This window comes from Schistocerca piceifrons, chromosome 3, assembly GCF_021461385.2.
Source record: "Schistocerca piceifrons isolate TAMUIC-IGC-003096 chromosome 3, iqSchPice1.1, whole genome shotgun sequence".
In the NCBI taxonomy this organism is placed as follows: domain Eukaryota; kingdom Metazoa; phylum Arthropoda; class Insecta; order Orthoptera; family Acrididae; genus Schistocerca; species Schistocerca piceifrons.
The window spans coordinates 878,038,982-878,054,419 of record NC_060140.1 but is presented as its reverse complement, the minus strand read 5'-3'; the positions used below and the strand labels follow the sequence as shown (position 1 = coordinate 878,054,419).

At 45.5% G+C, this 15,438-nt stretch overlaps 1 protein-coding gene across 1 annotated transcript in view; it reads right to left on the bottom strand.

Annotated features, from left to right (window-relative positions):
- Positions 1-11,943: 11,943 nt before the first annotated feature.
- LOC124789853 (E3 ubiquitin-protein ligase MSL2) overlaps positions 11,944-15,438 on the bottom strand; it is a 36,496-nt gene continuing 33,001 nt past the window's right edge. The window contains exon 3 of the mRNA XM_047257366.1: positions 11,944-12,499. Within this exon, the coding sequence (XP_047113322.1) occupies positions 12,314-12,499 (186 nt within the window). The 3' untranslated portion in view covers positions 11,944-12,313. The remainder of the gene's footprint in view (positions 12,500-15,438) is intronic.

Sequence of the window (15,438 nt, the reverse complement as noted above, 5' to 3'; positions counted from 1 at the left end):
GCTGCAAGGAGTTGTCCGTGACTTGAAAAGCTGTGAAGTGCTGTTTCAGTCGATGTAAGTATGTCTTCCAGTATTCTTTAGTGTCATTAAATGGTGGGAATGACGGCGGACTTGGGAACGCATCGGACACCCGAGGACTTGGAAGCTGTTGTGGTAATGCGTCCTGGGCATCGACTTTGTCCGTGAGCAATTACAGCAATTTCTGTAAGATGTCTAACTGGAGCTGCTGCTGCTGCATGAGCTGCTGCTGTTGCTCCAGCAGACAGACCAACTTCGCCTTCATGCCAACAATGACCACCGTTTACCTCGTCACCGAAATGTTGTAGCTGCGACTGGGATGGTTGCGGGGTTGACATGACGGAAAGCACAGCAGGACCCAAGGAGTGCCCCACTAACGACGACACAAACAGGAGAGGACAGACACAACAAATGAAGGCCCTAACTAACAACAACAAGATCAAAACAACAGAATCACAAGAAAACCATGTCCACTCGTACACAAAACTAGAAAGTAAAAGACGCTAAGGCAAGGCAATATAAGTCCAGAGACGCATGCAAGATTAGACTGGCTGGCTGAGCGAGAGGCAGGCGCTTAAATACGTGATTGGGGGTGCCGCTATTGGCCGCCAGGACCACGTATTCCACTGTGGCGCCCTCAGACTAAATGTGGGCCAGGAGCCGTGTGCCGTCACGGCTTATTACGGCGCGATGGTGCACAGACCTCTAGGAGTCTTCGACCTCCATGCCGTCTGGCACGGATTCAAATTCTGCGGCACACAAGAGCAATAATGCCACAAGATTAAATACCTGTATGGCCATTTGTACATTCTCCACGTGTCATTGTCTCAGAGTAAATGCCCATAGCATTATAATACTGTGGAAGACCCATGCAGAGATAGAATAAGTTTGCATTGTATTCCTTCATTCATTCATTCATTCATTCATCACTGTCAAACTGACATTCATGCTATTACGTGATGTTTCCCACATTTTTGCGTAGAAGTTGTTGTGTATTTATGGAACAATATACAAAAGTTGTTATAGATGCGACACTTCAAATTCATTAATGAGAATTCCTTATTATGTGAAGATTCAATTACTCATGAGTGCAGCAGCAACAGAGTCCATGATCAAAACAGAAAATACATTTCAGGTACAGTAACTCGGATCTACACTACTGGCCATTAAAATTGCTGCACCACGAAGATGACGTGCTACAGATGCAAAATTTAACAGACAGGAAGAAGATGCTGCGATATGCAAATGATTAGCTTTTCAGAACATTCACACAAGGTTGGCGCCTGTGGCGACACCTACAACGAGCTGACATGAGGAAAGTTTCCAACTGATTTCTCATACACAAACAGCAGTTGACCGGCATTGCTGGTAAAACGTTGTTGTGATGCCTCATGAAAGGAGGAGAAATGCGTACCATCACATTTCCGACTTTGATAAAGGTCGGATTGTATCCTTTCGCGATTGCCGTTTAGTGTATCACGACATTGCTGCTCGCGTTGGTCGAGATCCAATGACTGTTAGCAGAATATGGAATCGGTAGGTTCAGAAGGGTAATACGGAACGCCGTGCTGGATCCCAACGGCCTCGTATCACTAGCAGTCGAGATGACAGGAATCTTATCCGCATGGCTGTAACGGATCGTGCAGCCACGCCTCACGAACAGTTCAACGACGTTTGCAGCAGCATGGACTATCAGCCCAGAGACCATGGCTGCAGTTACCCTTGACGCTGCATCACAGACAGAGCGCCTGCGATGGTGTACTCAACGGCAAACCTGGTTGCACGAACGGCAAAACGTCATTTTTTCGGATGAATCCAGGTTCTGTTTAAAGCATCATGACGGTCGCAGTGTTTGACGACATTGCGGTGAATGCACATTGGAAGCGTGTTTTCGTCATTGTCATTCTGGCGTATCACCCGGTGTGATGGTATGGGGTGCTATTGGTTACACATCTCGGTCACCTCTTGTTTGCATTGACGGCACTTTGAACAGTGGAAGTTACATTTCAGATGTGTTACGGCGGCCCGTGGCTCTACCCTTTATTCGATCCCTGCGAAACCCTACATTTCAGCAGGATAATGCACGACCGCATGTTGCAGGTCATGTATGGGCCTTTCTGGATATAGAAAATGTTCAACTGCTGCCCTGGCCAGCACATTCTCCAGATCTCTCACCAATTGAAAATGTCTGGTCACAATATGCCAGTCACTACTCTTGTTGAACTGTGGTATCGTGTTGAAGCTGCATGGGCAGCTGTACCTGTACATGCCATCCAAGATCTGTTTGACTCAATTCCCAGGTGTATCAAAGCCGTTATTATGGCCAGAGGTGGTTGTTCTGGGTACTGATTTTTCAGGATCTATGCACCCAAATTGCGTGAAAATGTAATCACATGTCTGTCCTAAAATAATATATTTGTCCAATGAAAACCTGTTTATCCTTTGCATTTCTTCTTGGTGTAGCAATTTTAAAGGTCAGTAGTGTACAAGAAATTAACAGACTTGAAATCTGAGAATATATACCAGAAACATCGCACCTGTACCTCGCCAGTGACACAAGATTTGCCAAGTCTGGTCTGCAGTTATCTTTATACAAAGAGAAACCTGGAACAAGCCTATACTTGTTTTTGAAAAGCTCCTAAGAAACTCAATTTGGCTGGACGAAACAAATTTGTAATTGTTGTTGTGGTCTTCAGTCCTGAGACTGGTTTGATGCAGCTCTCCATGCTACTCTATCCTGTGCAAGCTCCTTCATCTCCCAGTACCTACTGCAACCTACATCCTTCTGAATCTGCTTAGTGTATTCATCTCTTGGTCTCCCTCTACGATTTTTACCCTCCACATTGCCCTCCAATGCTAAATTTGTGATCCCTTGATGCCTCAAAACATGTCCTACCAACCGATCCCTTCTTCTAGTTAAGTTATGCCACAAACTTCTCTTCTCCCCAATCCTATTCAATACCTCCTCATTAGTTATGTGATCTACCCATCTAATCTTCAGCATTCTTCTGTAGCACCACATTTCGAAAGCTTCTATTCTCTCTTGTCTAAACTATTTATCGTCCATGTTTTACTTTCATACATGGCTACACTCCATACAAATACTTTCAGAAACGACTTCCTGACACTTAAATCAATACTCGATGTTAACAAATTTCTCTTCTTCAGAAACGATTTCCTTGCCATTGCCAGTCTACATTTTATATCCTCTCTACTTCAACCATCATCAGTTATTTTACTCCCTAAATAGCAAAACTCCTTTACTACTTTAAGTGTCTCATTTCCTAATCTAATCCCCTCAGCATCACCCGATTTAATTTGACTACATTCCATTATCCTCGTTTTGCTTTTGTTGATGTTCATCTTACATCCTCCTTTCAAGACACTGTCCATTCCATTCAACTGCTCTTCCAACTCCTTTGCTGTCTCTGACAGAATTACAATGTCATCGGCGAACCTCAAAGTTTTTACTTCTTGTCCATGAATTTTAATACCTACTCCGAATTTTTCTTTTGTTTCCTTTACTGCTTGCTCAATATACAGATTGAATAACATCGGGGAGAGGCTACAACCCTGTCTCACTCCTTTCCCAACCACTGCTTCCCTTTCATGCCCCTCGACTCTTGTAACTGCCATCTGGTTTCTGTACAAATTGTAAATAGCCTTTCGCACCCTGTATTTTACCCCTGCCACCTTCAGAATTTGAAAGAGAGTATTCCGGTTAACGTTGTCAAAAGCTTTCTCTAAGTCTACAAATGCTAGAAACGTAGGTTTGCCTTTTCTTAATCTTTCTTCTAAGATAAGTCGTAAGGTTAGTATTGCCTCACGTGTTCCAACATTTCTAGGGAATCCAAACTGATCTTCCCCGAGGTCCGCTTCTACCAGTTTTTCCATTCGTCTGTAAAGAATTCGCGTTAGTATTTTGCAGCTGTGACTTATTAAACTGATAGTTCGGTAATTTTCACATCTGTCAACACCTGCTTTCTTTGGGATTGGAATTATTATATTCTTCTTGAAGTCTGTGGGTATTTCGCCTGTCTCATACATCTTGCTCACCAGATGGTAGAGTTTTGTCATGACTGGCTCTCCCAAGGCCATCAGTAGTTCTAATGGAATGTTGTCTACTCCCGGGGCCTTGTTTCGACTCAGGTCTTTCGGTGCTCTGTCAAACTCTTCACGCAGTATCTTATCTCCCATTTCATCTTCATCTACATCCTCTTCCATTTCCATAATATTGTCCTCAAGTACATCACCCTTCTATAAACCCTCTATATACTCCTTCCACCTTTCTGCCTTCCCTTCTTTGCTTAGAACTGGGTTGCCATCTGAGCTCTTGATATTCATACAAGTGGTTCTCTTCTCTCCAAAGGTCTCTTTAATTTTCCTGTAGGCAGTATCTATCTTACCCCTAGTGAGACAAGCCTCTACATCCTTACATTTTTTTTTTTTTTTTGTGGTTTTAGGGCACAAAACTTCTATGGTCATTAGCGCCCAGCCCGTGACTTAGGAAAAAGGAAAAAACCGAAATTTAAAACCAGCAGCAATGGGAACAAAGTCATAAAATTTGAGAAACTAAAAGCAGAAGGAATGCTTAAAAATCCACTACAGAAAGGGGTTGGTTGTCCCCAAAAAAAGCTTCAAATGACTGAAGTCATTTCACTGTCACTAATAAACTGGAGAACGCGGTCGGCTGAGCGCGTGTCATCTGCTAAAATCGACGATAGATCAGGCGATAGCTGTAGACGGGAGCGTAACGGATTAAAATAGGGGCATTCAATTAAAAGGTGTCTGACCGTCCACAGCTAAGAGCAGTGGGGACAGAGTGGGGGAGGATCGCCGCTTAAAAGATGTCGATGGCTAAAAAGACAGTGCCCTATCCGGAGTCTAGCTAAAATTACCTCCTCCCGACGACGCGTTCGGGAGGAAGAGGTCCAAGCGCAAGGAAGGGCTTTCACTTCCCGCAATTTATTATGGGGAAGTGTTGACCAATGCGCATGCCATAAATGAGAAACTTGGCGACATAAACCGCTCCGTAGATCGGTGAAGGGAAGCGACTGAATAGCTGGCCGAAGAAGAGAGACTGCAGCCTTGGCCGCTATATCGGCCGCCTCATTCCCACAGATACCAGCGTGTCCCGGGAGCCAGAGGAACGCCACCGAGACGCCCCCCAGGTGGAGCAAGCGCAGACAGTCCTGAATCCGGTGGACCAGAGGGTGCACAGGGTAAAGAGCTTGGAGACTGAGGAGAGAGCTGAGAGAATCTGAGCAGATTACGTACTGTATCCGCTGATGGCGGCGGATGTAGTGGACAGCCTGGAGAACAGCGTGAAGCTCCGCAGTATAAACCGAACACTGGTCGGGAAGCCGAAAGTGATTTGGGGTGTCGCCAACAATATAGGCACTCCCTACACCTAACGATGTTTTCGAGCCGTCGGTGTAAATAAATGTGGCGTCTGTCATTTGTGCACATAGAGCAGCAAATGCCCGACGGTAAACAAGTGTAGGGGTACCATCCTTGGGAAATTGACATAGGTCACGGAGCAAGTAGATCCGGGGACGGAGCGAAGGCGGTGCTGTACCCCAAGTTGTCAAGAAGGTTTTAGGAAAGCGGAAGGAAAGAGAATGGAGCAGTTGACGGAAGCGGACTCCCGGGGGTAGTAGGGAGGAGGAGCGGCCTGCATACCCTACATCAAAGGAGGCGTCGAAAAAAAGGTCATGGGCTGGATTAGCAGGCATGGAAGACAGATGGCTAGCATAACGACTCAGAAGGACTGCCCACCGATTGGACAGCGGAGGTTCAGCAGTCTCAGCATAAAGGCTTTCCACAGGGCTGGTGTAAAAAGCTCCAGACACTAAACGTAATCCACGGTGGTGGATAGAGTCGAGACGCCGAAGAATAGACGGCCGAGCAGAGGAGTAGACTATGCTTCCAAAATCCAATTTCGAGCGCACTAAGGTGCGATAGAGGCGGAGAAGGACCACTCGGTTCGCTCCCCAGGAGGTACCATTCAGGACACGGAGGGTGTTAAGGGAACGCAGACAGCGAGCCGAAAGATAGGAAACGTGGGAGGACCAGCACAGTTTTCTGTCAAACATAAGACCCAAGAATTTAGCGACGTCGGAAAACGGAAGGTTGACAGGACCTAGATGTAAGGAGGGCGGAAAAAACTCCTTACGTCGCCAAAAATTAACACAAACGGTCTTACTGGGTGAGAAACGGAAGCCGGTTTCGATGCTCCACGAGTGGAGGCGATCGAGACATCCTTGAAGACGTCGTTCAATAAGGCTTGTCCGTTGAGAGCTGTAGTAGATCGCAAAATCGTCCACAAAGAGGGAGCCCGAGACATCAGGAAGGAGACAATCCATAATTGGATTTATGGCGATGGCAAAAAGTACAACACTCAGCACGGAGCCCTGGAGTACCCCGTTTTCTTGGGAGAAAGTACGGGAGAGAGTAGTGTTCACCCGCACCCTAAATGTGCGCTCTGCCATAAATTCGCGAAGAAAAAGGGGCAGCCGGCCTCAAAAGCCCCAAGAGAACAATGTGCGGAGGATGCCTGTCCTCCAACAGGTATCGTATGCTCTCTCCAGATCAAAAAATATTGCTACCGTTTGGCGTTTCCGGAGAAAATTGTTCATGATATAAGTGGAGAGAGCAACAAGATGGTCAACTGCAGAACGATGCTTTCGGAATCCGCATTGGGCAGGTGTTAAAAGACTGCGGGATTCCAGCCACCAAGCTAAACGGTAATTCACCATACGCTCTAAAACCTTACAGACACTACTCGTGAGAGTAGCTAGAGGGGAGATGTTTGTCCTTTCCAGGTTTCGGAATGGGAACGACGATAGCTTCCCGCCATTGTCTGGGAAAAGTACTGTCGGTCCAAATTCGATTATAAAGGTGAAGGAGGAAACGCAGACTATGGGTGGATAAATGCAGCAACATTTGGACATGGATACCATCCGGTCCTGGGGCGGAGGAGCGAGAAGAAGAGAGGGCATGTTGGAGTTCCCGCATGGAGAAAACAGTATTGTAGCTTTCGTGATTTTGAGAGGAGAAAGCAAGATGTCGCACTTCCGCTGCACGTTTCTTCGGGAGAAATGCTGGCGGGTAATTGGAAGAGCTCGAAATCTCAGCAAAGTGCTGACCCAATGAGTTAGAAATTGCGACAGGGTCCACTAAGGTATCATGCGCGACAGTGAGCCCAGAGACCGGGGAGAAACTAGGCGCGCCTGAGAACCTCCAAACTTCCGAGGAGGGAGTGAAGGTGTTAAATGAGCTAATAAAGAATTTCCAGCTTGCCTTCTTGCTATCGTGGATGACGCGACGGCATCGCGCACGGAGCTGCTTATAGGGGATACAGTTGGCCAAAGTAGGATGGTGACGGAAAAGGCGAAGAGCACGTCGCCGCTCACGTATTGCGTCACGGCATGCCTCGTTCCACCAAGGAACTGGGGGGCGCCGGGGCAATTCGGAGGTGTGTGGTATTGAACGTTCCGCAGCTGTAGGAATAACATCGGTAATATGTGTGACCTCATCGTCAACGCTGGGAAAGCGACGGTCATCGAATGTCGCTAGAGACGAAAAAAGTGTCCAATCGGTTTGGGCAAACTTCCAGCGTCGCGGGCGCATATATGGCAGTTGAGGCTGCAGTCTAAGGACACATGGAAAGTGGTCACTCGAGTGTGTATCATCAAGGGCGAACCATTCGAAGCGCCGAGCTAGCGGAACAGTACCGACGGCAAGATCCAAATGAGATAAATTTGTCGTGGAGGCAGACAAAAATGTGGGGACCCCAGTGTTGAGGCAAACTAGATCCGCTTGGTGGAAGACGTCTAGCAATAGGGAGCCACGTGGACAAGGATGTGGAGATCCCCAAAGCGGGTGGTGGGCATTGAAGTCCCCAACCAGCACATAGGGGGGGTGGAAGCTGACCAAGAAGGTGAAGGAGATCAGCTCGTGCCATTGGTGTGGACGATGGAATGTATACAGTACAAAGAGAGAACGTGTATCCAGAAACAGAAAGACGGACGGCGACAGCTTGGAAGGAACTGTTTAAGGGGATTGGGTGATAATGGAGAGTTTCATGGAGAAGAATCACGAGTCCTCCATGTGCTGGGGTGCCTTCAACAGAGGGGAGGTCATATCGGACGGACTGAAAATGAGGGAGAACAAAGCGGTCATGGGGACGCAGCTTTGTTTCCTGAAGACAGAAGATGACCGGCGAGTAGGATCGTAAGAGGATCGACAATTCATCCCGATTGGCTCGAATGCCGCGGATATTCCAGTGGATAAAGGACATAGGGTGAACAGAAAATTGAGGACTGTGACCAAGGTCGCTGTCAACTCAACGACTGCTCAGAGCTTGCGACCGACAGCATGGAATGGCATTCAGCCGAAGGCAGAAGATCCTGATCCATAGGTTGGTCAGGAGCAGCTCCTGCCACCAGCGATCGGCCGGTTGACCGGCCACCAGCAGTGCGCCTCGGCGACACAGAAGATGGCCGAGGGCGATTTCCGCCAGATGGTGCTGTAGATGGGACACGCCTTGGCGGAGAAGGAGAGGAACTGGGTTTCTTTGTAGCCTTCTTGGAAGTATGATGTTTAGATGAAGGAGGAACCGATGGTTGTGAAGTTGCGGTACGTAAAAACTCTTCACGAGTATGCTCTTTTTTCAAAGACTTCGTGTCTGACTTGTGGGCTCGAGATTTAGCAGAACCCGACGAAGGGTGAGCCATAGAGTGGGCAGGCGAAAGCGGGGAGGTTGAACGGGCGATCTTTGCGCTGGCCGATCTGACGACCGTGGCACTAAAGGTGAGGTCGCAAGTCTGCGTGGCCGCCTCCTTTGTTGGCCGAGGAGAAGCAAGGACAGTGCTGTATTTTCCTTTCTGAGGCACGGTGGGCTGTCGACTGGCGAATAATTTTCGAGCAGCAAAGGTCGACACCTTTTCCTTTACTCTGATTTCCTGGATGAGCTTTTCGTCCTTAAAAATGGGGCAATCTCGAGAGGAAGCAGCGTGGTCACCCATACAGTTGATGCAGCGAGGGGATGGAGGTGGACAAGCACCCTCATGGGCATCCTTGCCACACGTAACACATTTGGCCGGATTGGAACAGGACTGGCTGGTGTGATTGAACCGCTGACACCGATAGCAACGCGTGGGGTTTGGGACGTAAGGGCGAACGGAAATTATCTCATAGCCTGCTTTGATTTTTGATGGGAGTTGAACTTTGTCAAATGTCAAGAAGACAGTGCGGGTTGGAATGATGTTTGTGTCAACCCTCTTCATAACCCTACGAACAGCCGTTACGCCCTGGTCAGACAAGCCATCGAGGGAGCGTGTATAAACGACTCCACGCGAGGAATTTAAAGTACGGTGCGGTTCCACCCGGACAGGGAAGGTGTGTAGTAGTGAGGTACGCAGCAATTTTTGTGCCTGGAGGGCACTGACTGTTTCTAACAACAGGGTGCCATTCCGTAATCTGGAACAAGATTTTACAGGACCTGCAATTGCGTCGACACCTTTCTGAATAATGAAAGGGTTGAACGTGGAGAAGTCGTGACCTTCGTCAGACCGAGAAACAACAAGGAACTGTGGCAACGATGGAAGAACTGACTGTGGCTGAGACTCAGTGAACTTACGTTTGTGAGCAGACATAGTGGAAGGTGAGGAAACCATTGCGGAAGAATCCCCCATGATTATCGGCGTCTCCGATGGCGCGCTCCTCCCTTGTGGGGGCCCTCTCTGAGGGCACTCCCGCCTTATGTGATTGTTCACACCTCAGGTCACACCTCCCGACAAACGGACGGAGGGATCAATCGGCACTTTCGGAAGGTATCAGCTCGGGTAATCACCCCTCCCTGGGCCTGGCCGTTACCAGGGGGTACGTACGTGTCCTACCTGTGTACCCGGGGCGGGGAATTACGCGTTACCCCGTCACCGGCTACGCATGGAAGTGCGTGGGTCGGCCTTCAGACATGCACAGGGAGGAAGAAAGAGAAAGGGAAAGGAAAGAAGAGGGGGTCTCAAACGCCGCAGCGGAGAAAAGGGTAAAGAGAAGAGGTAAGGAAAAGAGAAGGACAAAGGAAGGAAGAAGACATACAAGCAAGGAAGGCGAAGAATGCGGTACATTTACAAGCGTCCGTCTCCGGACGTAGGCACAAACCATACTCCCAGAGGGGGAGAAAGGGAAGGAAAGAGCCCGAGGTGAGGGGGGGGGGGGGGGGGGGGCGAAGACAGGGGATGGGGAAGGATGCGGAAAGGGAAGGTATGCAGCCCGGAAAGGAAGGAAGGCCACATTAGCTCGGGGCCCCGTGCTCGCTACGCACATATCCACAAAAAGAGTTGTGGATCCCCTGGGGGGATCCTCACATTTGTCCTCTAGCCATCCCTGCTTAGCCATTTTGCACTTCCTGTCGATCTCATTTTTGAGACGTTTGTATTCCTTTTTGCCTGCTTCATTTACTGCATTTTTATATTTTCTCCTTTCATCAATTAAATTGAATATTTCTTCTGTTACCCAAGGATTTCTATTAGCCCTCGTCTTTTTACCTAATTGATCCTCTGCTGCCTTCACTACTTCATCCCTCAGAGCTACCCATTCTTCTTCTACTGTATTTCTTTCCCCCCTTCCTGTCAATTGTTCCCTTATGCTCTCCCTGAAACTCTCTACAACCTCTGGTTCTTTCAGTTTATCCAGGTCCCATCTCCTTAAATTCCCGCCTTTTTGCAGTTTCTTCAGTTTCAATCTGCAGTTCATAACCAATAGGTTGTGGTCAGAATCCACATCTGCCCCTGGAAATGTCTTGCAATTTAAAACCTGGTTCCTAAATCTCTGTCTTACCATTATATAATCTATCTGATACCTTTTAGTATCTCCAGGATTCTTCAAGGTATACAACCTTCTTTTATGATTCTTGAACCAAGTGTTAGCTATGATTAAGTTATGCTCTGTGCAAAATTCTACCAGGCGGCTTCCTCTTTCATTTCTTCCCCCCAATCCATATTCACCTACTATGTTTCCTTCTCTCCCTTTTCCTACTGACGAATTCCAGTCACCCATGACTATTAAATTTTCGTCTCCCTTCACTACCTGAATAATTTCTTTTATCACGTCATACATTTCATCTATTTCTTCATCATCTGCAGAGCTAGTTGACATATAAACTTGTACTACTGTAGTAGGCATGGGCTTTGTGTCTATCTTGGCCACAATAATGCGTTCACTATGCTGTTTGTAGTAGCTAACCCGCACTCCTATTTTTTTGTTCATTATTAAACCTACTCCTGCATTACCCCTATTTGATTTTGTATTTATAACCCTGTAATCACCTGACCAAAAGTCTTGTTCCTCCTGCCACCGAACTTCACTAATTCCCACTATATCTAACTTTAACCTATCCATTTCCCTTTTTAAATTTTCTAACCTACCTGCCCGATTAAGGGATCTGACATTCCACGCTCCGATCCGTAGAACGCCAATTTTCTTTCTCCTGATAACGACATCCTCTTGAGTAGTCCCCGCCTGGAGATCCGAATGGAGGACTATTACCTCCGGAATATTTTACCCAAGAGGACGCCATCATCATTTAATCATACAGTAAAGCTGCATGTCCTCGGGAAAATTTACAGCTGTAGTTTCCCCTTGCTTTCAGCCGTTCGCAGTACCACAACAGCAAGGCCGTTTTTGTAATTAACATATTCAAACCAAATTCAGTTCACATCTTTACTTCATTAAAAAAGCACCTGGTCCAATGGATGATTAGCGGGTCTTTTGACCCAAAAACTGTATCCATGGGTGATACAGATACTTGATAAGGTTATTTCACAATATGGGTAATGGGATTAATTCAAAATAATTCCCTTTACTGATATACATATATTTCAAGAAATGACAAAGATGATCTACGCATAACAATGAATAAATTTTGTACTTTACAATTTTAATAGTACTTGTCAACTGCAAAGTATCTCATCTGCACACAACAAAAGGCAAGAAAGATTAAAGGTCACACTAGGAATAATATGTTAAATAATTACAAAACACCTGCTGATGCAGCTACCTAAAGAGTATATTAAGCCAATAGTTTACAGTAAAACCAAAGTCTTGGAATGGAATCATGACACAGAAATTTAATGCCATACGTAAAGAACACTCTTCTGCTGGATTTTTCTGCAATCTATAGTCTTGCACTGTACAAAAAGATATGCCACGTTACAGAAATATGACAATGGGCCACAGCACAGAAAATGTCAATCCTGAAATCAGGATGACCAAAACTTAAGACCACATATTAAACATCCACTTCGATGTCACTTGTGTCATCTGGCGAACAGTCAGCCGTATGTCTCACATCGGGAACCAGCAGCGAAGACTGGAGATCATCTGCATACACCACCTGCACAGCAGCGCTGTTGTCACAGTTACTCTCTTCCAGGGCCAGCTGCAAGCTCTGCAGCTCAGGTATCACTGGGCGCACCTGTGAAAACATTACACAAATAAAGGTTTCAATGCGGAAGCAGGTAATATGTGTCAGAGCTCATTTTAGTGCTCTTACAAACAAAAATACAGAACAAATTAATTTAAATGAAAACAAAGAAAAAATATGATAATACAGAGACCTTATAAATCATCAATCACGATTTTTCAAATTAAATATTTAAATTAAAATAAAGTCTTTACTGTTAAAATAATTTATTTTTGTTTTAAAAGGTGACCAGTTTCAATCTGTGTGAGATCATCATCAGACCAGTTACTCCACGATGCACTGGAGGGATGATAATGGAGGTTCAACAAGAAAGTTAACTTCTTTAAGAAGCTATACCACAGCCAACAAAAGTTTGTTAAGGATAATACTGGGGCCATACTTAGTAATGAATTCAATATTGCTCAGAGACGGAAACATAATTCAGACAGCTCCTCAACTGCGATGAGCCTAAAGATCTGCTCAAATTCCAACCTCCTGACATTGTAGATTTTCATTTTTCACCACCTACGCTGGATGAAGTTTAAAACAAAAGTGCAGAAGAAGATGTAATCCCAGTGGAAGTCATTCAAGCTGGAGGGCAGAGACTCAACAAGAGAATTCACCAACTAATAAGGAGGATCTGGACCGTACAGGAGATTCCAGAAAATTGGAAGACTACAGTCATCTGTCCTATACAAAAGAAAGGTGACAAAATGGACTGTGCCCACTATGGAGGAATCACTCTCCTGAACATCTGCTATAAAATCTTGTCAAACTGTGTACTAGATAGAATCCAGCTGCTTGTAGACAACATCTATGTTGTACAACAGCTCAGAAACATGTGGGAATATGGTGAAGAGCATGAAGTACTCTCCATAGATTTTAAGAAGGCATATGTGTATGCACTAGGAGAGCCTGACGGATTGCCTAACTGAATTTGGAATACTCAGGAAACTCATCAATCTACTTCGCGTTTGTCTCACTATTTATAAAGGCAAAGTGAAGCTCATGAACCAAGACAAAGACAGCTTTAACATAAACATAGTATTGAGACAAGGAGATGGTGTGTAACTGATACTGTTCAACATGGGGCTCAAAACGCTAATGACAGAAGCTTTCCACCAGAATTAGGAAGGGATCAAGCTAGCAGGTGAGAAAGCCACATATCTTACGTTTGTCAATGACATGTCCCTGTTGTCCAGATCTAAGGAAGAACTGACGCAGATGAGCAACAGTATAGAGGCAGCAACAACAGCAAAGACCAACTATCTGTTGATGAACAGAACTCTTGCTGCTCCAGCCACTTGTAGTCAGAAATTGTTTCTTCAAAAGAAAAAGAAGAGCAGGGTTTAATATCCCATTGATATTAAGGTCATTAGAGACAGATCACAAGCTCCAAATTTTTCAAGAATGTGGAAGAAAACTGGCCATGCCCTTTCAAAGGAACCATTCTGGCATTTTCCTGGAGCGATTTCGAAAACTCATGGAAAAACTTAATCTGGATGGCCAGAGGTGGATTTGAACTGTCATAATCCTGAATGGGAGTATGATGTGCTCACCACTGCACCACCTCACCTGGTTTTTCAAAAGGGTTCATAATTTTAAATATTAGGAGGTAATCTTTATGGAGCATGTATCTTGTGAGGCAGAAATAAAAAGCGAGGGCCCACGTCGCAAACTGATCACACTTCAGTCTGAGTCAGCTTTTTAAATCGAGCCATCTGTCAAGGAATTTGAACTACAGCTGTACAGGACACTGAACTAACCTGTACGGCCATATGGTTGTGAAAGTTGTAGTACATGGAAAAAAGACTTACAGAAGATCTATGGTCCAGTACCAGATGAAATCACTGGGGAATGGAGGATCCGGCATAACTGTGAGCTGGACACCATCTACAACATGTCAAATATTGTAGGTGTTGTGAGAACCAAATGGCTTTTATGGGAAGACATATTCCAGATAGATAAACATCAATGACCTTCGAAATCCATGGATTCTGCTCTTTGGGGAAGAAGACCACTAGGCAAACCAAATAAGAGAGATCGAATTAATGAGGACCTGCTGTAGATAGCAGGAAATAGAACCAATTGGAAGAGGCGGCTTGTAACTGCTTGCAATCACCTGGGCCTGTTTGTGTGACATAAAAAATACGTATAATTACTCAAAAGGCTTTTGCAATTGCCACCCAAAACATTTTCTTACAATTGTTTGGACTTGAATCTTTGCATTACCACACACGTGAAAAGGACTTCTCAGAACAAAAGGTGAAGGTTACTTCATAAGACGTCTTTAAGTTTTCGATGTGAATGAATCAGAGACAAGATGGATCTAGCTAACAAGTTATAAGATCAAGCTATTCCTGGACACTGTGTATATGTTTATGTACAACTAATAGACAGAGTAGGGTCTCTATTTTTTTTTCTACTGAGCATTCATTTCACTAGTTTCCTTTAAAGGACTACTCTGCCTGGAAAGTTTTCCCAGGTTTGAAAGTGGTCATTGGAATACATATCTTAATTCACTATTCTTTCAACAATGTCTGTAGCGGGGTAAGTGAACATATGAAAAGGTCAGTGACAAAGAACAATGTTCCAACTGAACTGAGCTGAAATGCAATGCATAATCATACAGGCAGAAAACAGATTTGTTCTGATAAAATTCAGGTCAAGAAACCTATGCTGGAATAGGTGTTTATTGGAGCAGCAAATGGCTCTGAGCACTATGGGACTCAACTTGTCCCCTAGAACTTAGAACTAGTTAAATCTAACTAACCTAAGGACATCACACACATCCATGCCCGAGGCAGGATTCAAACCTGCGACCGTAGCGGTCTCGCAGTTCCAGACTGCAGCGCCTAGAACCGCACGGCCACGAGCAGCAAATACATGGAATTTCTCAAAGCTGCCAACAAGGAAGAATGAGAAAATGAGTTTCTGTAACAAGGAGGACA